The 23,509-nt window shown below is 46.8% G+C and overlaps 1 protein-coding gene across 2 annotated transcripts in view; it reads left to right on the top strand.

The window, feature by feature from the left end:
* PLCD1 (phospholipase C delta 1) overlaps positions 1-23,509 on the top strand; it is a 98,666-nt gene that overhangs the window by 47,777 nt on the left and 27,380 nt on the right. For both annotated transcript variants that reach the window (XM_005297128.5, XM_005297127.5), the window contains exons 4-8: positions 6,469-6,598; positions 12,106-12,337; positions 17,848-18,049; positions 19,542-19,686; positions 20,944-21,093. In XM_005297128.5, the coding sequence (XP_005297185.2) occupies positions 6,469-6,598; positions 12,106-12,337; positions 17,848-18,049; positions 19,542-19,686; positions 20,944-21,093 (859 nt within the window). The remainder of the gene's footprint in view (positions 1-6,468; positions 6,599-12,105; positions 12,338-17,847; positions 18,050-19,541; positions 19,687-20,943; positions 21,094-23,509) is intronic.

Raw genomic sequence — 23,509 nt, 5'->3', positions numbered from 1 at the left:
GATTAACAGTCCAGTTCAGCTCTAGAGCAAGCAGGCATAGCTTCAATTGATTTCAGTGGAAGTTGCACGCAATTTTGCCTGGGATGACTTTGGTCCATAGAATACATGGGAACTTTCTATCTAAGCTGTGAGAAATGCAACAGCTTTCCTCCTCCCCCCCCCCCCCCCCCCCCCCCGCTTTGGAGTCACATCCCCTGAATTTCTAATTTGAACAAACTCACTAGATGCCTTAGAATTCTTCAGTCATTCTTCCTTAGTTTCTAGTGGAAGATAGTAGCTTCAGGAGCCAGCAGATCCTTTAAAAGGGCAACGAGACAATATTGTCTCCCTGTTCAGACAGGAATTAAAGCCATAGCTTTCCATCCATCCTAGATACTTAAATGGTCCCCGTCCCCATTGTGTTTGAGCACTTCATTCTTTATCATATTTATCCTCACAACATTCTTTTGAGGTAGGGCAGCGCTATACACCCCATTTCACAGATAGGGAATTGAGGCCCAGAAAGGCTAAATGATTTGCCCAAGGTCACACCGAAGTCTGTGGCAGAGCAAGAAATCAAATCCAGGTCTTCCAAGTCACAGGCTAGTGCCCCAGCCACTCGAGCAACCCACTCTCAACCTGCTAAGGCCCAAACCTAGGATGCAATGTGCGACAAAGATCCAAAATGAGGAGCACAAACAATTAGCCATGCAGGACACTTCCAATGTTGTAGGATTCATCCCTTTAGCATGAGTGATGCTTTCGATATGATCTCTCTGATCCTTGATTCTTATTTCTGATATAAATCATTTTTTAAGAACAGAAGTGAGGGAACATAGTTAACCTTGGGTCTGAAATGAGGGATATGTCAGAGGTAGGATGAGGCCCAGGAAATCTTCAGTTGTATTTGAGGCTCTACCATTAAATGGTTGTGTGACCATTGCGGTTAGATGGCTAGCTGTGTCTCTGCCCCATTTCTAGTCTCTCTGAGTGTTTGGCCTCTTGTCCTCACCTCTCTCAGGGTGGAACCTTGCAAATCGTCTACTTTTGGACTGGGACTCAGGTACTGTGACGGGGTGCACCAATCACTGCTTGTCTGGTGCCTCCTCCTGGTCACTTTAGGGATTAGTCTCAAGTCTGACACCCCTTCCCGTGGTCGCATGCTGTCACACCGTCTCTCTCTCTCTCTCATCCCAGGAACTGCAGCGTCCTCTTCATGACTCAGCCCTCCAGCTAGATCACTCAGCGTCCTCCCTTTCAGGATATATCAAAGTCTTTCCTTCAGCAGTCCTAGGTAGTCTTCCCATTCACTGCCTCAGATGCCACTCCTTCAGTGGCTGGTAGGGGAACCTGGGCCCGTCTTCTACTCCGGGTTCCAATCCAGGGACCCTCAACCTAGCAGTTCTGTGCTTTACCCTCCCAGCCCTCACTGCTCCTTCCCTGGACTCCTGGTTCCCCCCTTTCTCTAGGAGTACCAGCTCCAAACCCTCCTCCCTCTTCCCAGGGAGTGACTGCTCTTTCCCAGTAGCTGCCCCTGTCTGTTGCCAGCTTCCTGTCTTTATAGGCCCTGCCTGTACCTGCACAGTTGAACCTGCTTCCTACCAATACCCTGCTCCCTGGCTCTCGCTCCAGGTGCAGATGTTAATAGTCCTTAACCCTTTCCAATCCTGTGTGGGGTGAACACCCCATCACAGATACATTGCCCAGTGTATACCAATTGCTTATTGCCCTGCAGGTCTGACTGGGTTTCGGGTACCTGCATTTCCTCCCTTCAGAAATATGTGATCAATGTTATAGTGAGAAATGGCCTTCTGAAAAAGACAGTATTTTTATTTAGCAGTTGGAACTAAGCATTTTAGAAAAAAGGGATTTGAAAGCAACACACAGCAGGTGTAGTTAGTCTCATGTAACCTTATGCTGCACTAGCAGCTAAATTAGATAGGATTTGTCCCAGGAGCAGAACAAGAGTAATTCACAATCTCTTGCATTCCCAGATCCTCCTGTGGGTCTGGGTTTTGACCCAAGGTGCCTAGCGTAGCCCACACTGAAAATGCCAAGGTGTGGGCAGGCTGCAAAAAGGAGAGCAGATTCTCCCAAAACTGGTGGTTAACACTATAGTTCACCAACCAGTCACAAACTGTGCTCTTGATCCCCCACACTGGTTATCAAGAAGCTGAAAAAAAGAAATCACACAGCCTCCTTTATTGCATTCAAGTCTCTGGCTCCCAACCAGCACCTAGGTCAAATACAGTGAGAAGTTATTTAAAACTCTATTCACTGTACAAAATGTTCTTTTGATCCCCAAAGGGCCAGTCACATTACCAGATCAATACTAGTTTGGATCTTACCCAAAATACCACACTGCCAGCCAATCCTTTAGTATCTAAAACTAAAGGTTTATTATAAAAGCAAAGAAAAGAATGGTCAAAGCAATAAGATACATACATGTGACTTCAGAGTCCATATATCAGGTTCTTAGCAACATTGGTGAGTTTGCTGGCTTGTAAAGTCCCTTTGGAACACAGTCAATGCTTGGATGGGTCTGTCAGTCCTTTGTTCAAAGCTTCAGTTTGTAGAGAAGTTACTCCTGAGGTAGAAAGCAAGATTGAAGATGGAGATGATGCAGCTGCCTTTTTATTTCCTTTGCTATGTAGGGTGACCAGACAGCAAATGTAAAAAATCGGAACAGGAGGTGGGGGGTAATAGGAGCCTATATAAGAAAAAGACCCAAAAATCGGGACTGTCCCTATAAAATTGGGACATCTGGTCACCCTATTGCTATGTGGCATGTACAGCCTCTGTCCCAAACAGAAGCTCACAGGACATGGACATGGAAAAGCACTTGGAGTCCCCTGTCCACAGGCATGTCCCTACATGTCTTGCTGACTCACAGGCTTAGCCTCTGGCTTCTCTTAATGGGTTCTTTGTACAACTGATTGCCCTTGATGGGCCAGTAAGCAGGCTGAATAGTGCTGATGCCAATCTGTCTAGGGGTGTCACCCAGAAACATAGCACAAGTTTGAGATGCAGATATAGCACACACATTTAGTTGGGGTTAGTCCTGCTTTGAGCAGGGGGTTGGACTAGATGACCTCCTGAGGTCTCTTCTAACTCTAATCTTCTATGATTTATAACTCATGATACAAAGATGATACACACATATAAATAAGCTTATCATATTTAGCAAATCATAACTTTTCCACGGATACCTTACATGGCATATCTTGTATGACTCATTGCAATTTTGTAATATTGGTATCCATAATATTATAAATGGTCACCCATATTCCATACAGCATCACATGGTTGACTCCCCGTCTGAGTCTTTCAGGCCTGGTCGACACCTAAAACTTAGGTCTACCTAGCTACGTCACTCAGGGCTGTGAAAAATTTTGTGCCCTGTGTGATGTAGTTGGGTCAACCTAATCCCCAGCATAGACGTAGATGGAAGAATTCTTCTGTCGACCTAGCTACTGCCTCTTGAGGGGGTAGATTTACTACAGTGATAGAAAAAAACCCTCCTGTCGACATAGCAAGTGTCTACAGTACAGCACTACGGTAGCATAGCTGCAGCGCTACAACTGTGCCTTTGTAGCGTAGAGATATACCCTCAGGGTGTCTACACTACCCGCCGTATCGGTGGGCAGCGATCGATCCAGCAGGGATCGATTTATCGCATCTGGTCTAGACGCAATAAATCGACCCCTGAGTGCTCTCCTGTCGACTCCTGTACTCCAGCGCTGCGAGAGGCGCATGCAGAGTCGATGGGGGAGTGGCAGCAGTCGATTCACCACGGTGAAGACACCACGGTAAGTCGATCTAAGTACCGATCTAAGTACGTCGACTTCAGCTACGTTATTCATGTAGCTGAAGTTGCGTAACTTAGATTGATCCCCCTCGCCCCAGTGTAGACCAGGGCTCAGTCTGACTAATCTGTTCAAAACTTGGTGCTTCCCAGGAGAGTGGGTGAGAGCCATTAATATTACTTGCTCTGGCATGGTCCCCATACTCCAGGCTAGACATCTAGATCCAATATTAATAGTTATTAAAGAGCACCCCCACATTGGTCACAGTGCCCTCAGAGGAAGCGTAACCTCTCTTTGTTTCAGTTTCCTTGTGTATAAAATAGGGATAATAATACCAGTCTCACAGGGATATTGGGTGAGGTCATTGTTTAATACTTGCCTAGTCTTTGAAGAGGCACAGTTCAATACACCATGAAAAAGGCAATATTTTCTCACAGTTTACACACACTTCCTATTCCAAGTATAAATACTGTGACACACAATCTCTGGGCATATCTACACAATCAAATACTTTGGACTCCAAGTTTCAGAGTAGCAGCCGTGTTAGTCTGCATCCGAAGAAGTGGGCTGTAGTCCACGAAAGCTTATGCTCTAATAAATTTGTTAGTCTCTAAGGTGCCACAAGTACTCCTGGTTTTTTTGGACTCCAAGGAATGCCAGGGGAGTTAATGAGCCAATTAGCTGTAATTCACAGGTTTTTAGCATCCCTGGAGCCCCCTCCCCATCCAAACCTGAAGTAGTGGATCCTGTGTATGCTGCTGGTGCAAACTGTGATCATGCTAAATAGTCCTCTAAAAAACAGGAGTACTTAAACTCAATGCACACCAGCAGTATAAACATGATCAAATATTTCCAGGCTCTGAGGGCTTTCGTGGGGGTAGGTGGGGAAAGGGGGAGGGCGTGGTGATGGTGGAGGGTAGTTAGTTGCCTGTCAATTACAGCTAACTAACATCCCAGCATTCCTCAGCTTCTGAAATATTTGACAGGTTTCAGAGTAGCAGCCGTGTTAGTCTGTATCCGCAAAAAGAACAGGAGTACTTGTGGCACCTTAGAGACTAACAAATTTATTAGAGCATAAGCTTTCGTGGACTACAGCCCACTTCTTCGGATGCATATAGAATACTTTGGACTCCAAGTTTCAGAGTAGCAGCCGTGTTAGTCTGCATCCGAAGAAGTGGGCTGTAGTCCACGAAAGCTTATGCTCTAATAAATTTGTTAGTCTCTAAGGTGCCACAAGTACTCCTGTTCTTTTTGAAATATTTGATTATTTAGACATGCCTTTAGATCAGTGGTTCTCAGATGGCGGGTTGCTTGCAGCCCAATCAGCACCCAGCTGTGGCCCATGTGACATCCTCAGGGCCATACAGGTAGCATATATATTGTGTGGATGTGGCCCACATAACACATAGAGCGCTACAATGCTAAAGGGGTTGAGAACCACTGCTTTAGATACAAATGTGGCAATTGAAGGTAAATATTCACATATTAAGGGTTACCACTGTGGACGCTATTGGTATCTGTAAACATCTTTTTTCTCAGAGAAAATATGATGGGCCCAGTTAAAATATTGTGTATTGTCCCTTAGGGTTAGTTAATCATATTCTAGCTCAGGCCCTCATCTCCCAGAATGGGCATTTTTTAGTCTTTTTGGAATGATTTTTGAAACAGTGCCTTCTGTCCTAGTCCCGTTTATGGCAGTGAGAACTACGTCCATAGAGATTTGATGACCTGATCTTAGTTTGATCATTTTCCTAGTTTAAAAATAGAATGCTTTCCCTGAAGACCTCATTCATTTGATGATTCAACGAGCAGAAAGAACGATGGTGCTCTGCAGCAGTCATAGCCATTCCTATTTTGAAAAAACGCCAAGATATTTAACAGTCTGACGTGATCTTCCAGAAAAGACATAGGAAAGCCAGTGGAAATTTCCTGAGCATCATTCTTAAAAAAAATTGCAGATGTTTTATTGTAATCGGTTGAAACAGTGCAGTAACATTGTAAGCTGTACTGTTAGGGTAGTGTGGAATATAGTGATATATACCGTGTGCGTTTTACAAGGGAACGTCGGAACCTACCAGCTGCACCAGTTCTACTTTTAAAAAACTTGTAAGAAATATAGGGACAGATCCTCAAATATATCCCAGAGTAGACAGCATATAGCTTTCACAAGATGAACAGAAATGTTTCTGCTGGGGAATCTTTTCCCAATATCCAGGCATGGATTCTTTAGTGTCTTCCCCAGCTCCAACCAAATGCTATTTGATATACTGGACCTCGATCAAATCCCACCTATCCATGCAGGAAACCATCAGCTTTGCCTTCTGGGAGCTCTTTGCCCTCCTTCCCTCACCCTCAATCCCCTGTTAACGGCCTTGAATGCAGTGCTCGTTCTCTTGCAAAAATGTTTTGTGATTCAGCTGGGACAAGAAGCAATTGTGGAGCAAATAATGTTTTTCCCACTCCCAGTGGGTAAAAGATCTCTCCTCGGCCGGGGGCTCCTATGCTCTTTAAAAACAGAGGGCCAGATCCTCAGTTGGTGTAAATTGGCTTGATGGCTCTATGCTAATTTACACCAGCTGAAGACCTGGGCCAGAATCTCTAGGTGAGTTTTTTTCCCCAGGGGGAGGGATGAGAGATGGGGGGAGGAATCGATCTGGAGTGATTTCCTTACATCAGCTTGCAGCTGGATTCACTCCTGCTTGCGGAAAGCCGATAAGAACAAAGACAACAAGATGAGCTTTAAAGAGCTCAAGAGCTTCCTGAAAGAAGTGAACATTCAAATGGATGACAGTTATGCCAAGCAGATCTTTCAGGTAAGGAGAATTCACAGTTGGCATGGCAGAGAATGGGCTGGCTTGGGGTCACAGTCCCTGACCCTCACACCAACTGTCTGGAGACCTAAGCAGAGGCAAACTCTCAACATGCTGACTGTGGATTGTGCATGTGCCTTAGGATCTTCAAAGTGCTCATTGTTGGCCTAACTGGGCTCCCAGTTAAATCAATGGTCAAACTCCCATTGACTCCAGCAGGAGCAGAGCTGGGCCAACCTTGAGTGCGTTTTGAAAACTCCACCCATGGTGAATGGGGGACCCACTGTGAGAGCTGCTATGTCCCAAAGGTATAATTGAGTCCAAGAACGGAGGGGGATGCAGAAAAGGATCAGACATTGATATGGATAATGCGAGATAAATGGATAAGATCAGTGAGAGAGCAGGTGCCCTTGGGCACTGGTGGGTCAGGACTTCAGAGTGTAATGACTACACGCCGAAAACTTTAGTCCTCCCCTAGAATAAGTTCTGCTATAGTCTCTCGCCCTAACACAGTGGAGTAAAATACCAAGTGGCTTCTGTAAAATCAAGGAAAGTTATACAAGGCAGGGGAAAATGTGAATTAAAGGAATACAATCATGATAGTTATGCAACACTGTACACTGGCTTGGAGCAGTGATGCTGCTTTCATGACCCAAGACACATGAACTCCGCTCAGGTATATGCACTACTAATTTCTTGAGCTTCGACTTGCTGGCGGAGCCAGTGGGAAGGTAATGACTGTGACAAGAAGTCCTGAGATGTTGAGTTTTTAGTGTTCCTGAAACCCAGCCTTCCTGCTTGCATGAGCCAAAGCCTATTGGATTGATTTCTAGGCCCTCATCACATCCGTCACTTAACTTCCCTGAAGTGGGCAGTGTCAGAAAGAACTGTTCCTTTCCCTTCAGAGCGCTACTAAATGGTAAAAGAACACACAGTTGTCAAAGCCCAGTAGCGGTTCTGATGCTCCCCTCTGCTTCTGCAAGTGGAGGGCTGGGGAGTAGAGCCCTGCGCAGGGCTATTTTTTAAATCCTGCACCCGTCCCGCCCCGCAGTACCCACCCCCACCCATGGAAACCTTAGATCCCGCAAATCCTGCAAGAGAGACAGATTCCCCCACGCTACTAAAAACAAAACAAACAAACAAACAAACAAAAACCAGATTGGTTAATATATTATATATGTATGAATGGCATTCAGACACAATTTTTACCACTAAAAGAATAAAACGAATCTTGCTTAAACCATGTAAAAAGATATTTTAACTCCTGTTATAAGACATCAGATCTCTTTCTATCCCTCCCTTAAAGTTAAGTATTAAAACCTTTATTTAAAAAAAATAAAAAAGAAAAACTTGCTTTCCATTGCTGAAATTCTACTATGACAAACTGGCGAGAGATTTAGTATTTTCCCACATATTACTACAGTCAGGTTTTTTTGCCCATCCAATCCTGACCGCAACAAAGTACATTTTACCCGCTCCCACTATTATGGCAGCCTCAAGTCTGTGTCTCCCCAGTCCTGCTGCAGGGCTCAACTGGGGAGCCTCAGACTGCAGGTCCTAGCTGGGTATTGCATAGAAGGGAGACATGCCAGCTCTTTGTGCTCCCCTAACTCTAGATCTGTGGAGACCTCTCTGTGTGGGAGCTCCACATGGATTCGGGGGAGGTTGGCCAGCAGATCTCTACTGATTTCTTGCTGCAGAACCCCCAGAATAAAGCTGCATAAACACAAGCTCTGTCTGCTTTCTTCCTTTTCCAAATGGTGGAACGGGCCTGCTCCTCTGAGGGGACTCCTCTTGGAGTAGCTGCAGTCAGGGAGCACCCAGAAGAACAGCTTTCAGACTGTGAGCTCTGTGGGGCGTACAGCACCTAGCCATGGGGGCCTAACCTGGGGCCTGTAGGTGCAGCTGAAATGCAAATGACAGTAGTGATAATGAGGTGCTCTTACAGAGGATGTGCTCTGTGAGAGCTCCAGGGGAATAGAGGGAGGCGGGGAAGGGGTTGGCAGTGGAGAAATGAGAGACGTCCACACAGACACGCTTGTCTCTGACAGATCTAGGGAGCATAATCCCCTGCCACTTCCTAACCCCCTCCCTCAATGGAATAATTAGAAGGAAATTCTGGGAGTGGAGACTTGAGGCGTTTCAATTCCTGCATAGGGGAGAATTGGGCTCAATGAATTAAAGCTATGAAGAGAGACTAAGCACTTGACAGTATTGGTTCATGTAGCAATGTGCTGTTCTTCGTACAGGCACACTAATGAAGGATGATCGATCAGTCAGACAGTGGCTATAAGGGTGTTTTCCTAAATTAGTCCCGTTTTCCGTCAAGGTGGCCTCCCATACCTGTGTGGTTCCTCTATAAGTTCTAAGTAGACCTGGGTACAACGTCTCCAATGAAACCAGAAGCCACATAAAACTCACCTGGTTGTGCATTTCATTTCAAACTTGATCTCAGCTGTTTCTTCACAAAGTTTCCCCACTCTTTCTGGCAAACCCAGTCTGATTCAGGGTGTCAGGATGCATCAAAGCCAGGTAAAACCCAGCTGTTTGGACCAAGATTCTCTCTGTGATTTGGGGCTCATTCAAACCCAAAGTGAGGGGACCACGCCATACAGGTCAAACTCAGAGAACATATTCACACACACAGAGCAACCCAAACTCGAATCTGGCCATGATGGCAGCACTTGCACTCCTGTTCTTTTGGAAAGGGCAGTGAAGTCTGTTTAATGACCACTAATGGCCAGGCTTCCAAGAGGTGGCCCTTACCGCAGCACAAGCCTCCATACAGCCGTACTTGGGCATTGGCTCAGTTCTGTCTCAAAGGAAAGAGCATCATTGGCCAAATCCCCACTATCGCCAGTTTGCCTTTGTCTTTGTGCCTCCTCTCCAAGAATTCTACAAATCTAACGCTGCTTAGGTGACAAGTTTTACCAAGCTGACATCACAGGATGGTATAGACACTGACAGCAGCAAGCAAAATAATTGCTTCAAGAGTGTAGAAAACTATCTTGTTGGATTACAATTTTTTATTGTTTTTATGCTTTTCAATGCACACATCAGAATAGAGAAAGAAAACAAAAGACATTATAAACTTGTAATGACACCATCTGTACCGTACACCATAAATTAATGGAGATATCCTATCTCCTAGAACTGGAAGGGATGTTGAAAGGTCATTGAGTCCAGCCCCCTGCCTTCACTAGCAGGACCAAGTACTGATTTTGCCCCAGATCCCTAAGTGGCTCCTTCAAGGATTGACCTCACAACCCTAGGTTTAGCAGGCCAATGCTCAAACCACTGAGCTATCCCTCCTCCTATAGCAGTAACATGCATCTGCAAAAACCATTTAACAACCTTAATATTAAACTAAAAAAGCAAATAAGTTGAAATCTATGTAGAGGGTGTCCTTGTAAATTACTACGCATGCCAGGAGAAACAGCATGTAAGTAGGTCACTTTCTCAGCTTCTCTCATCATTAAGGTGAATAAATGCCACCTCTGTCACTTTGATCATGCCAGTTGTGAGATCATAGTTTTGACTTGTAGAATGCAACGAGCCGCTGGATAGTTTAGTTTGGTTCATAACTAGGCAGCCCAATGGCTCCCAAAGTGTTCCAGCGGTGACTTTCCATAGAGAGCAATAATACCAGTGCCCCAAAGACTTCATTATCATTTTGCTAGAGGAAACCTCAGGGCATCATGATTGTCTTCTGTGTGATTAGCACGGCTTGGCTTGGGTCCTAACAGGATGGTTGGTTAAACTGAAATGTGCATTTTGTTTCTAGGAATCAGGGCTATAACCATATCTTGCATTTATACCGTGTCTACCATCCTGAGGGATCCCAGAGCCAGTTATATACTATGCACGTACAGAACCCCTGAAAGGTTGCCGCTTCTGAAGTGGGTGGTGACCACCAAATGGCACACAGCATGGTCTACAGCACTCAGGGCTGGGGGATGGGACCTTTTTTGGCCAAGGACCTTGGGGCAAACCAAGTACTATGGGAATTTTGAGGTCTGTGCAGAGCGGGCAGGACTTAGGTTTTCAGAGTCCCACCTGAAAGACCATCTAGACTTAATTGAACTCAATGGGCCAGATCCTCAGCTATGGAAGAGCTGGCTGTCTATATTAGAAATTTATAGCAAGCCAGTCATCCAAATAGCTAGGCATCAACTGATAAGCTAGGTACAGAGAAACCTGCACCAAAAATCCCTCAATCCTAATAAGAGACTCTGTGTCTTAAGCGAGCATTTTGATGAATGCCCAGGTTTTCCATTACAGTTTGTTTTGTTTGACCTTTAGTTAATTAAAATGTTTACCAACAAAAATCCTACCAAAGTAATTAACATTACGGTGGGATAGGGAGCACTGCTGTAATATTGCTTGCAGAGGCAACATTGTGAAGATTGTAAGGGCAACCATTATATCACATCTAGTCAACTGCTAACTAGAGCTGGTAGGGAAAATGGCTTTTTCCCCATTGGAAATGTTGATGAAAACGCATTAATTCTCATGGAAAAGTTTGACTTTTAATAAACCATCAAAAACCGAAGATTTGAGCCAGAAACTGAAACTTTTCAGTTCAGAAATTCTGCTGTAGTGCCTCAAGGGTGCTGTAGTTTCAGTGCCTTATGCTCCCATTCTCCTTAATAAGCTAGGCTTCTGGAAGGGCTACATCTTCTATAATGCATCCTGGTCTCCCCTTATGGGAAGTGGTGGCCTCATGGGAGTCTCTGGTTGTGATGCATCATGGGAGACAATCTATCTGGGGAGGCCAATCCTTAGAGGAGACTGGGGATGCAAGGAAACTGAACTACAGTGCCCCTGAGGTACCAAGGTAGGATATCTGGATCAAAATATCTTGGTTTGGGGGCATTTGTTTTTCTGAGGAGAAATTGAAACTTTCCATAGAACGCAGGAACTTCTCACCAAAAAAATTCATTTTGCTGAAAACCCAAATTTTCCATCCAAAAGCAGTTTTTATGGAACATCTTCAACCAGCCTTTCTGCCTCTGCTTGCTAGTCTCTTAGTGCCAAATCCCAAACCCATTAAAGTGAATGGGAGTCTTTCCGTTGACTTTAATTGGCTGTACATCAGTCCCTTCATTACTTGCTTAATACAGGTTTCACTTATTGTTTCCTTGTACTCCCCTGTCTATCTCCATCTGTTGTATCTTGTCTTATCTTAGATTGTAAGCTATTGGGAGCAGAGACAGGCTTTTTGCTCTGTGTTTGTACAGCACCGAGCACAACAGGGTCCTGTTCTATGATTAGTGCTTTTAGGTGCTCCAGTAATACAAATAATAAGTAGTAATAACTGTTGATGTTTCAGTGATAGAAAGTGACCCTGGATAGGTCAGTAACAGCCATCAATCAAGGGCTTCTCATTAGGCGGCAAATAACTTTCCAATTATTTTGTGTTCTACACTGTTTAGCGCTGGTGCAGATTACGGCTGGAATATGCTATAAGGAAAGACGGTTTTCACTCCTTCTCCCCTCTACGTTTACAGCAGTGTGACAAATCCAAGACAGAGACCTTGGAAGATGAGGAGATAGAGACATTTTACAAGATGCTGACTGAGCGGGCGGAGATAGACGGGATCTTCGCAAAATACTCCAGTGCCGAAGGGATCATGTCCAGGGACAACCTGCTGAGATTCCTCCGAGAAAAGCAGCGGGAGGAGGATGCTGTCCCTGAATCTGCACTCTCCCTGATCGAGAGATATGAACCCAACGAAATAGGTGGGTTGGCAGCACTGGCTGCTATTTGGGTGAGAGTCTAAGATGCTTGCTCTGGGTAGAGCAATTCCTGGAACTATTTTGCTGCTTTTTCCTTCTGCAGCCTTGCGTGTCCTTGTAGTGCAGCAGCCATCTCGGGTGTGTCAATATTCCAGAATAATGTTAGCAGCTCCGCAGGGATGTGTTGGGTAGACTGGAAAGTGTCTTTTTTCTCAGGTCTTTGCTCTGGTGCAGTACCCAGCAGGAAAGTGGTTGATATAGGGTTTTAAGGGTTGCTGTAGTCCTTGTGGGGAAGCGACAGAGGGTTTATTTAATAATAATCCTTGTATAATATTTAGCACTACTGTAGCACCTGTCATCTGATGATCTCAAAGCACTTTACAAAGGCAGATTTGTATTGTCATTTCCAGTTTCCAGATGGGGAAACTGAGTCACAAAGAGCTAGCTTCACAATAGGATTTAGGCACCTAACTGCCACTTTAAGCACCTAAATCCCAGAATCAGGCCCTACTGGGATTCACAAAACTCCTTCTCAGCTGTCACCAAACTCTGTAGGCACCTAAGCTCACTCGGAGCCTAAATTTTTGGAGTAAAAGTTGCCTAAGTGCCTATGTTCCTGCCTCTGAGCATGCCCACGGCAGCCCCAGGCCAGGCATCTGGATAATACACATGACTGGACTATTGGTATAGAAGGGTACAGCTTGCCCAGGAAGGACAGGTAGGGAGAAAAGGGAGGAGGGATTGCCTTGTATATCAAAGATGTATACACTTGTGTTGAGGTTGAGATGGAAATAGGAGACAGACTTCTTAAAAGTCTCTGGGTAAGGATAAAAGGGGTAAAAAACAAGGGTGATGTCATGGTAGAGGTCTATTATAGACCACATAACTAGGAAGAAGAGGTGGATGAAGCTTTTTTTAAACAACTAACAAAATCATCCAAAGCACAGGTCTTGGTGGTGATGGTGGACTTCAGCTACCGAGATATGTGTTGGGAAAATAGTACAGCGAGGCACAGATTATCCATCAAGTTCTTGGAATACATTGGAGACAATTTTTTATTACAGAGGGTGGAGAAAGCGATTAGGGGAGAAGCTGTTCCAGATTTGATTCTGACAAATAGGGAGGAACTGGTTGAGAATTGGAAAATGGAAGGCAGCTTGAGTGACAATGGATCATGAGTTCATGATTCTAAGGAATGTCAGGAGGAAGACAGCAAAAGAAAGACAATGGACTTCAAGAATGCAGATGTTAGCAAACTCGGAGAATTGCTAGGTAGGATCCTGTGGGGCAAACCAAGTACTATGGGAATTTTGAGATCTGTGCAGAGCGGGCAGAACTTAGGTTTTCAGAGTCCCACCTGAAAGACCAACTAGACTTAATTGAACTCAATGGGACAGATCCTCAGCTGCTTTCTCTACACCAGTCATGATTTTATAGACCTCAATCATATCTCCCCTCCACCCTAAGTCACATGGGGGGCCCGATTGGGTAAGAACTTCCTACTGGATCTGGCCCCTGCAGATGAGCTTACACAAAACAGGGTAAGAGTCACTGGGCCAAAGAGAGAGCAAGCACAAGTCTGAGAATGACTCAGTAACCTGGCAGTTGGAGCACTCCCCTGGGAGGTGAGTGACCTGGGATCCAGTCCCCCTGCCCCAAGGGCTTTTTATATGATTTATCCACAGTGGAACTGCTTCAGCGGGAGAGACTGAGCGAGCCCCGCTTCAGAATATCCAGAGCTCAGTTAGGGCACTCCCTAGAGAGGTGGTAGATCCTTGTTCAAATCCCCCTACTCCCTTCACGAGGAAGGGAGATTTGAGCTAGGGATCTCCCAAATCCCATATGAGTACACTAACCATTGGGCTAAAAGTTAGGCAGGAGCTGGCTCTGGTCCTCCCCTGGTCGCCTGCAAAGACAGCATAGATGCCACATGCCAAGAGAGGGTTCACAGCTGAGAATCCCAAGCAGAGGGAGGTGCCTCCCTCCAGCCTGCACTTAGGACCCATCTCTGTGAGAGCAGTGGGGCTTAGGACATACTCCCGTTGCTGGCAGCTCCCATTGGCTTGTATAGGTGAGGTAGGTTTGCCATCTTTCTAATGGCTGGTAACCAGACCACCATGGTGCTGCCCCTTGCTCAGCCTCTTCCCCCCCAAGCCCTGTCCCTGCTCCGCCTCTTCCCTCGAGGCCCCGCCCCATCTCCATCTCTTCCTCCCAAGGCCCCGCCCCTGCTCTGCTTCTTCCCCCCCAGATAAAAAAAACTGGACATCAGGGTTTGTCAAATGGCACCCGGACACACAAGCCAAAACCTGGACTGCCAAGGTGAAAACCGGACAGGTGGCAACCCTAAGGGGAGGAGCCATCTAGCATGCTGGCTTTTGTGAATCCCATTCTGAGACCCCGCTGCCTATCTCTCCTTAGTCACTGCATAGGGAGCCTCGGCTCCCCAACGCAGCCTTTGTGAATCCCAGTGATTTTCCAAGCACCTGGAAACAGGGCCGGCTCCAGGCACCAGCCGACCAAACACGTGCTTGGGGCGGCACCTGAGAAGGGGCGGCCAATGTTGGGGTGGTGGGGGTTGCTCGCGGTGTTGTTGTTGTTGTTTGGCAGGGTGGCGCTCGAGGGTATTTTCTTTTTTTTTTTCAGCCGGGCAGCGCGGGGGGTGTTTCGGCGGTGCAGCCCGGCGCTCCGGGGGTTTGGGCGGCGCTGGGGGGGGGGTCGGGGGTTTGGCCAGCCCCGCGCTCGGGGGGGGGTGGGGGTTTGGCTGGCCCCACACTCCGGGGGTTTGGCCGGGCTGGCGAGACGTGGCGCGGTGCTCAGGGGGTCGGGGGTTTGGTTGGCCCGGCCCAGCCCAGCGCAGCGCTTGAGGGGGGGCCCGGGGTTTGGGCGGCCTGGCGCTCGGGGGGGTTGGGCAATCCGGCGCAGCGCTCTGGGGGTTTGGGCGGCCCGGCGCTTGGGGGAAGGTGGTGGGGGTTTGGCCGGCGAGGCGAGGTGCGGCATGGCGCTCGGGGGGGGGGGCGGGGAGTTTGGCTGGCCTGGTGCGACGCCCGGGGGGTATGGGCGGCCCGGCGCGGCGCTGGGAGGGTCGGGGGTTTTGCAAACCCCCGCTCTCAGGGGGGCGGGGGTTTTGCCGGCCCCGCACTCCAGGGGTTTGGCTGGCCCGGCGCGACGCTCGGGGGGTTTGGGCGGCGCGGCGCTCGAGGGGGGCGGGGGTTCGGCGGCCCGGCCCTGGGGGGCGGGGTTCGGCAGCCTGCCGCTCCGGGGGTTTGGGCGGCGTGGTGCTGGGGGTGGGTGGGAGAGTCTGTGGCGCGGCGCTTGAGGGGGGGGGGGTGGCGGGGCAGCGCTCTTCTTTTTTGCCTGGGGCGGCAAAAAAGTTAGAGCCGGCCCTGCCTGGAAAACATGGTAACGCTCAGCGTCGCCATGTCTGCATTTCTTAGCCAATCTAGCCCAAAGAGAATATGGAGAAGCTTTTGAAACTTGGGTACCGAAATATAGTTAGGCACCTAAATCCATATTTAGGCAGCCAGTTAAGTGACCTGCATTTCAATAGAGCAAATACGGAATTATTTTATTTGTGCTCGGAGATGAAATGAGTAACCACCGTGCAGCGTCTTAGATTGAATGTTCCGAACACCAAAAAGCCATGATCCTGGGCTGTGTCTGTGCTGTCATTGGCGCAGCAGAGAATGGGGTGGGGACAAAAGTATCTGCGGTTCCCTGGCTTTGGGACTGGCCTGGAGACCAGTTCAGTTCCCAGCATAAGTTAGAGCACCCTCTAGTCAAGCCAGTACAGCTGTACTTCGTTGTCTTTTGCCCTTTGCAAATCTTGGTTTACTCAAACGATACATTATTAGTGTTTCCTAGGGAATTTGAGGGATGTGAAGGGGATATAAAGCTAGATGTTCATTTTTTATTCTAAAAGCATTGTCAGGCAAAGGGGACTATCAGCTTCTACTGAACAACACTAACATCTTTAGTGTCACTAAGGCCAAATTCAGCATAGGCAGCTCATTGAAGTCAGGGGGCGCTGTATGCAGGCATCTGTGGGTATAGTTATTAATCCTTTCAGCTTTAGTTCTTTGTGACCCAAAAATTTCTTAATGTCTATTGGCCAAGGGGTGCTGAGGGCACAGGTGCCTACTCCATGAGTGCTTCGGGACTGGAACACCCATGAAAAAAAATAATGGGTGCGCAGCACCCACCAGCCACCTGCCGATCAGCTGTTTGGCAGGCCCAGACGATCAGCTGTTTGGCAGCAGGTGGGAGGCGCTAGGGGGAGGGGGCGGAGCGGGAGCAGAAAGAGATGGAGGTAGGGTGGGACCTTGGGGGAGAGGGCAGAGTGGGGGCAGGGCCTCGGGTGGAGCACCCACCCACCCGGAAAGAAGAAATTCGGGTGGAGCACCCACCCACCCGGAAAGAAGAAATTCGGTGCCTGCGGCTGAGGGGCTCCAGGAATCCCCTGGGTCTGATATGTACGTTCTAGTTCACCAAATAATGTCCTGTGAGCTCTCTAATAAAAGCCAGTGTCACACTGGTCATCAATACCATGAACTCATGTATGCATGTTGTGTAAACATGTTTACACATAATATTTGACTGAAAATTACATCTTGTGTCTAGGGACTAGTCACAGGTGAAAAGGTGAAAAACAGGTTTTCTGTCAGACAAGAATGTTTATCTGACAATTCACTGTATGGTTCACGGTGAATCTCCTCTCACCAGTCTGAACCAAATGCTAATGAAGGATTGTGAAAACTTCAAAGCAAGAAGAATAGCATGAAGAGGTGAAGAGTGGGGGGTGGGGAGTGGAACCCCATCTGGAGGTGCACATCAAAGGCTTGTTCTGGACTGTTTGGGGGACAAAGAAGATCTGTCATCCTTCACCTAGGACATAAACAGACAGCGAGTTTGCTTCATGAAAGAGGGATCTCAGCCAGGCTTGGTTGAAACCACTGGAGTTAACTTTGGGTGAGATAAGCTTCTTTAGACAAGAGGGTAACTTGTTAGTTAAGTTTAGTCTCTAGAAAGCATGTTATAGTTTTGTTTTATATGTAACCATTTGTTTCCAGTATTCTTACTCATTATCACTGGAATGTCTGAATTTGAGAATGAACTTATTCTTGTTTTCACTGTAAATAGATCTCAGTGCTGTGTTGTTAAGCAAAGTGGTGATCCTGAGTTGAATCTTACAAGCTGGTGTATACTGCTCTTTTGGGAACAGCAGGTCTGGTCATTGGGCGGGGGGCTGGACACAACAAGGAGTGCTCTGAAGACTTGGGGGTTGGTGTGTGCCTTTAGCTAACCTGTTCAGAGAGAGTGGAGGCCTGGAAGGCAGTGCTTGTGTAGCCAGAACCTGGTGGTGGCAGAGAGCTGACCCACAGCAAGGCACAGATAAATCTTCCTCACACTAACCCTGAGGGGCCTCACAACCCAGGATACCCTTAGGATGTTTCACATTCTTCCGGTACCAAGATGTCATATTTTCACCACTGGTTTATATTTCTTTTATCTGGTAGCCAAGAAACAACAGATCATGACCAAAGATGGTTTCCTGATGTATCTGCTGTCTGCTGAGGGGAACATATTCAACTCCTCTCACTGTAAAGTTTACCAGGACATGACTCAGCCCCTCAGTCACTACTTCGTGTCGTCGTCACACAATACCTATCTAATGGAAGACCAGATCAGAGGGCCCAGTAGCACAGAGGCCTATATCAGGTAAAGGGGATCTCTCAACACAGATTGTACCAGGATACAGAACACATACAGGCAGACTTGATCCTAGAATGTTCAGTTCCTCCCTTGCATGAACTGACCCTAACCTTATTGCTGCTTGTTGTGTCTGCCAGCTAGTGGCCAGATGTTGGAGTGACCTCAAACAGCTGCAAACAGGCTAGCCAACAAGAAACTTCCCTGTAGCTGAGCCAGCAGAGAGGTATTGCCAACCCTAAATGTGCAATAATCCTGAGTCAGACCCCCAAAATAATGAGATTTTAAAACTAATAAATGTAACATGCTTTGTATTTGTCTTCTGGAGTTGGGGACTTCACGGGTCATGTTTTCAAGCTTTTCTCTGCAGCCATGAGGCTAGACATTTACTCTTTTTTCAGTGAAAGCTGAATTCTCAGGCAATAGCATGATTCCAGGAGGAAACCACCCAAATCACGTGAGTCATGACCAGATTGTGAGCGTTAGTTACACTGAGTAGGTGCTCTGCTACCGTGGCTCTTTTCCTACCTGATGGAATTGTTGGGGAGCAGCAGCTATCTAGTCAAAGCGATGGGGAGGGGGCAGAGGATTTAGCTCAGTGAATTGCTTTCACTGGTTATTTGAATGCATTTTGCAATATCAGGCAATTACTTAATCCTGTTTCCATTGTGGTGAACTCTGTGGTTCCCATGGGTCTTGTAGCAGTGCTTATAGGAGATGGGTCACTTTAAGCATATGGGGAATTACTGTACACGTGGCCTCCTGTACACATACTCCTCTGTAGAGAAAAGTGGAAAGATGATCTTCAGAAGCCTACAGTGATGAATATATATAGACAAGAACTTACATTTGAAGGCAGGAAATGACTGAACCAGACAACGCAGGGCAGGGGCTTTCTGAGTGCACATTCAAGATCTATAATCTGTGGGGTGAACTTTCTAAAGGGGATTTAGTCCCATTAAATGCCAGTGGAGTTCGCATAGCTACATCAGTGAGTACAGCTTTGAAAATGCATCCCCAACTCCTTGTCAAATCTGCATGAAGAATGCACATGGTCTAGGCCTCTCTGATTGTGGCAGCTACTGATGGCTTCTTTGATCCACTCTCTTTATGCCCAGTCAGCCTTTCCTGATCTGCTCTTCACCATCTCGGAGCTTCCCTAATCTCCTTTCTCTCCAACCCCCCCTGTGCTTTTCAGATCCCCCTTGTCTTCAGCTGCCCTGAGCTTTTCCCATCTCCCCTCTCCTCAGATTCCTTTATGCATTTCTGAGCTTGCTCATCAGTTTCTCTGAGCGCCTCTCTTTTCAGTTGCTCTGATCTCTCTTGAGTGCCCCTCTCCTTAGTCCCATTGCACTTTTACAAGTTCCCCTGTTTTCACTTACTCTGCACTTGTCAAAGCCACCCATCAGCCTTCAGCGTATATTGAAATGCCCATATACGACATCGTCCCATTTTGGGGAGGGGGGAGAAAAACCCAAATGCCTCCATTCTTTGTTTCCAGAGCCCTGACCAAAGGCTGCCGCTGTGTGGAGCTGGACTGCTGGGATGGTCCTAACTCAGAGCCTGTCATTTATCATGGCTACACACTCACCTCCAAGATCCTCTTCAGTGACGCCATAAAGGCCATCAAGAACTATGCTTTCGAAGTAAGAACAAAGGACGGGGAGGGGAGGTATCCTGCAGCTTCATTTCTTTTCCCTGAGAACAAACAGGCAGACGTTCCGCTCCAGTCAAATATTCAGCTTTCCATTGTGCGTACAGAATGAAACCTGCCTACTTCCATTTCCCATTGGTCCCTTTCTGGGCTGCCTGGCCCTTTGCAGTGAGCAGCACCTGAGGGTTATTGAAATGCTGAGCCCTTTGGGGCAGGGATTGTCTTTGCATTGCACGTGGGCGCAGAACTTAGCGCGATGGGACCCGGACCCCTACCACAGTGAAGGCAGTAACCAGAAATTAGAACAATAATGCATGTAGGCAATGGGAAACGTAGGCAGTCAAATTAACTTGGCTGTTCAGTTCCTGCTTAGCTTGGCTGTGATGTCTGATGTCTCAGCCTTATTTCTCCAGAGGTTTTAGAGAAATCCATGTGTGTGCATGTGAGGCACTGATGGGAGATATTCCCTCTCTCTTCCTACTGGGAGTAAATTACAGGGTGTAGCAATCAAACCTGGGTGCCTTGCATAGCAGGCCCTGGGCTGTCATCCTTTATACCAAGACTGTTGTTCTTCCAGACTCACTGGGGACTCAGGCTTGCTCCTTCTTCTTCAGTTAATTTGCCTTTAGAGCCAACATCCAGTATTCCCCAGGATTTTAGGACGCAGAAATCAGAAGCCTACATTGCAAGGAAATATCCAGGAGGGTGCACAGTGGGTAGCACTTCCCTGGGGTCCTAAAACCCGTTAGATGCGTTATCAGGAAAGGAAGAAATGACTTGATGATATAGGATCTATCTTGCCCTCGTATCTGAGCATCTCACAGGCATTAACGGATGTTACTTTCAGAACACCCCTCTGAGGTCAGGAAGCATTATTCCCATTTTACAGATGGGGAACTGAGGCACAGGGAAAGTTAAGTGACTTGTTCAAGGTCTGTGGACCAGTTGAGCTGGGAATTGAGACCCTGCCTCCCAGTCCAGTGCCCTAGCCTCTAGATTACGCTTCCTGGGAGGCTTCAGTAGATGGCTACCAAAATAGTGCTATGAATGTGTAATGTTATGTTAATATGTAATGTTAAATAGTGTAAAGTTACTGTGTATTTGAACTCGTTTGTACTGCTGTGTTAACACCCCAGTTTCCACTGAAATGTGCCTTTTGAAAACTGCTAGCAGCACATTGGTTTTGTAACACATGGAGGGAAGAGATTGCCAGAGTTAAACCATGATGTATGTTGCTGTCCTACCACAGACCTCTCCATACCCGGTAATCATTTCCTTGGAGAACCACTGTAGCCTGGAACAGCAGAAGATGATGGCTCAGCACATGAAGACAATCCTAGGGGACATGCTGCTGGTAATGCCAGTTGATGGAAATACATCAGACTTCCCCTCGCCGGAGGTGAGTGGAGCTACTTTATTGCTTTGTGTGTTGTTACATGGCCTGCGTTCTTATCAGACTGATGTAATATCACTAACTGTGATAAGGAGAGCCACTGAGGAGTCTCAGTTGAAGACAGGCTCTGTGGAACATAGGGAATTTCTGGTTCAGAGGCCAGACAATATCACCAGCCCTGTTAGCAATTGCTTTCTCACAGGGTATGTCCAGTCAGCTGGGTATTACAGGTCTGTTTTGCATATGCTCACCTTACACAGAACTTGGTTAATATGACCTTCCAGGGCCTAATGTCCTCTGGATACTGGAGTTATCCTAATTAGTTTTAGTGTATATGAGGTGAAGACTAGCTCCTTGGGAGAAGTAGCTAGGGGAGTTGTCCCCGTGCTTCTGAATAGGCAGAATTGACCACTGCTTGATTATAATATAGAGGAGCAGCACTGTTCTGTACTGAAAAAAGAAGAAAGCTCTCACTGGCTTGTTTTCTGCTGCCCTTCAGTCCCTTGGAAGCTATTCCATGAGGATTCTGGCCCCTTCCCAGGGAGTAGACAGAGTAACTGAGACAGCCATGCTGCACTGATTTCCCCTTCCCTACCTCAACATGCCTGGGGAAAATGAGTGCAGGTTACTGTAAACCGTGTCATGTTGCAGACTCTCTTGCCACTGAGAGAGCTTCTGAGGGCAGTGGTGACTTGGGGAGTAATAGAGAGCATGCGGGCTGCGTTGTCAAGAGATTGCAAGGACGGGGAAAGCTGGGTGGCAGTGCAGAGGCAATGGACCTTTGCATGGAGGCCCCTTGCCAGTGGCACGTGCCTAGAGATCCTTGCACATCAGTGCAGCCCATGAGTTTGGGGAGCTGACCCCTAGGCCTGATAGGGGAGGAAGGGACCCAGCAGACTGACGAGGTAAGTCAGTGAGTTAACACTTGTGGGCCCTTGGCTGGCTCCTATCCATGCTGCTAATAAATTCAATACAGAGCTGAACTCATTAGGACTGTTGCAGTCAATTAGCCAGAGTTTCACTCAGCTGGGAGTGAGGCAGCATAGCTCCCTGGATGCCAACGACACCGATCTATACCAGCTGAGAATCTGTCCCGCTCTATGAGACTTCAGAGTGATTCCAAAACAGCAGCACGTGGAGAAGATACAGCGACAAAAATGACAATGGATTAACTAGGGCATTTTGAATGCTTTTTTAAACTCTTATTTTTACGCAAAGCTTCATTGGCCCAGAAAGTGCTGGGAGGAGTTTGTGGATGGGGAAAATCCAATGGTCAGTGCAGGAGAGAGGGGAAGGGGGAAAGCGGTCAAAAATACCATAGGAATTTGCAAAAAGAAGTGGGCTGTAGTCCACGAAAGCTTATGCTCTAATAAATTTGTTAGTCGCTAAGGTGCCACAAGTACTCCTGTTCTTTTTGCGGATACAGACTAACACGGCTGCTACTCTGAAACCTGTCATAGGAATTTGGCGTCTCTCGTGTTCTGCTGTATTTTAAGGCATTTGGGAGAGTTACCTTGTATTTGTACAGTAAAATGGGGCCCTGTTCTTGGTTGATCCCTAGGCATTGCTATAATAAACAGGATTTATTATTATGAATAAACGCACCATTGTTCCACTGGGACCTTTGCATTAGGGAAAAGAATTTCACTCCATAGTTAAGCACTGACTGTGCCGTGGCTCGTGCAGGAATAGGACACACCCCGAGGTTGGGGATTGAATAAGATTTTACTGAGTTGGAGAAGCAAGCTCTTGAGGGATTGTGTTACTGGCTTTCCCCTCACTTCCTGGCTCCTTGTTTGCCCTCAGTGCAAAATCCTGAAATCAGCTGATTGCTTTCCAAAGGGCTGTTAACTCTTTGTAGCCCAGGAAAATTATATATATAAATAAATCTTTAACAAATAAAATGGGAAATAATAAATCAAACAAGAACCAAAGACATTTTGTACATTTTTATTTCCTGCTCTCCACCTGATGTGCACTCTGGCTCCTCTGATAGACAATGGGCCAGCTCCTCTGCTGGAGTAAATCAGTGTTGCTGCATTAAAGTCAATGGAGCTATGCGGATTTATATTAGCTAAAGATCTGGCCTAGTCAGCTTTTTAAAAAAAAAAGGAAAAATAGTGGTATCAAAATAATTCCTCACTTTTTTCCTCCTGTACTATTCCTCCAGCTGCCCAACATCTGTGCCTAGTAGAATCTTTTCTCAAGACCAAATTGTTGACTGTTGTAGAAAATACTTTCATTTATAATTGATACATAAAAAACCTTCCTTGATTTTCCACTTCCTAGTAAAGCTGGCAAGAGGGAGGGGGCAGTGAATTTTTTATTAGAAAAAAATGTGTCCATTTATTTTCTCAGTTTGGAATCCACCCCTGGCAAACAGCTAGAAGGCTGTAAACAAAATGCAAAGCAGGAGAAGCAT

Source organism: Chrysemys picta, chromosome 2, assembly GCF_011386835.1.
Source record: "Chrysemys picta bellii isolate R12L10 chromosome 2, ASM1138683v2, whole genome shotgun sequence".
Classification (NCBI taxonomy): Eukaryota; Metazoa; Chordata; order Testudines; family Emydidae; genus Chrysemys; species Chrysemys picta.
The sequence above is the reverse complement of the archived record's forward strand: the minus strand, read 5'-3'. Positions and strand labels throughout refer to the sequence as shown.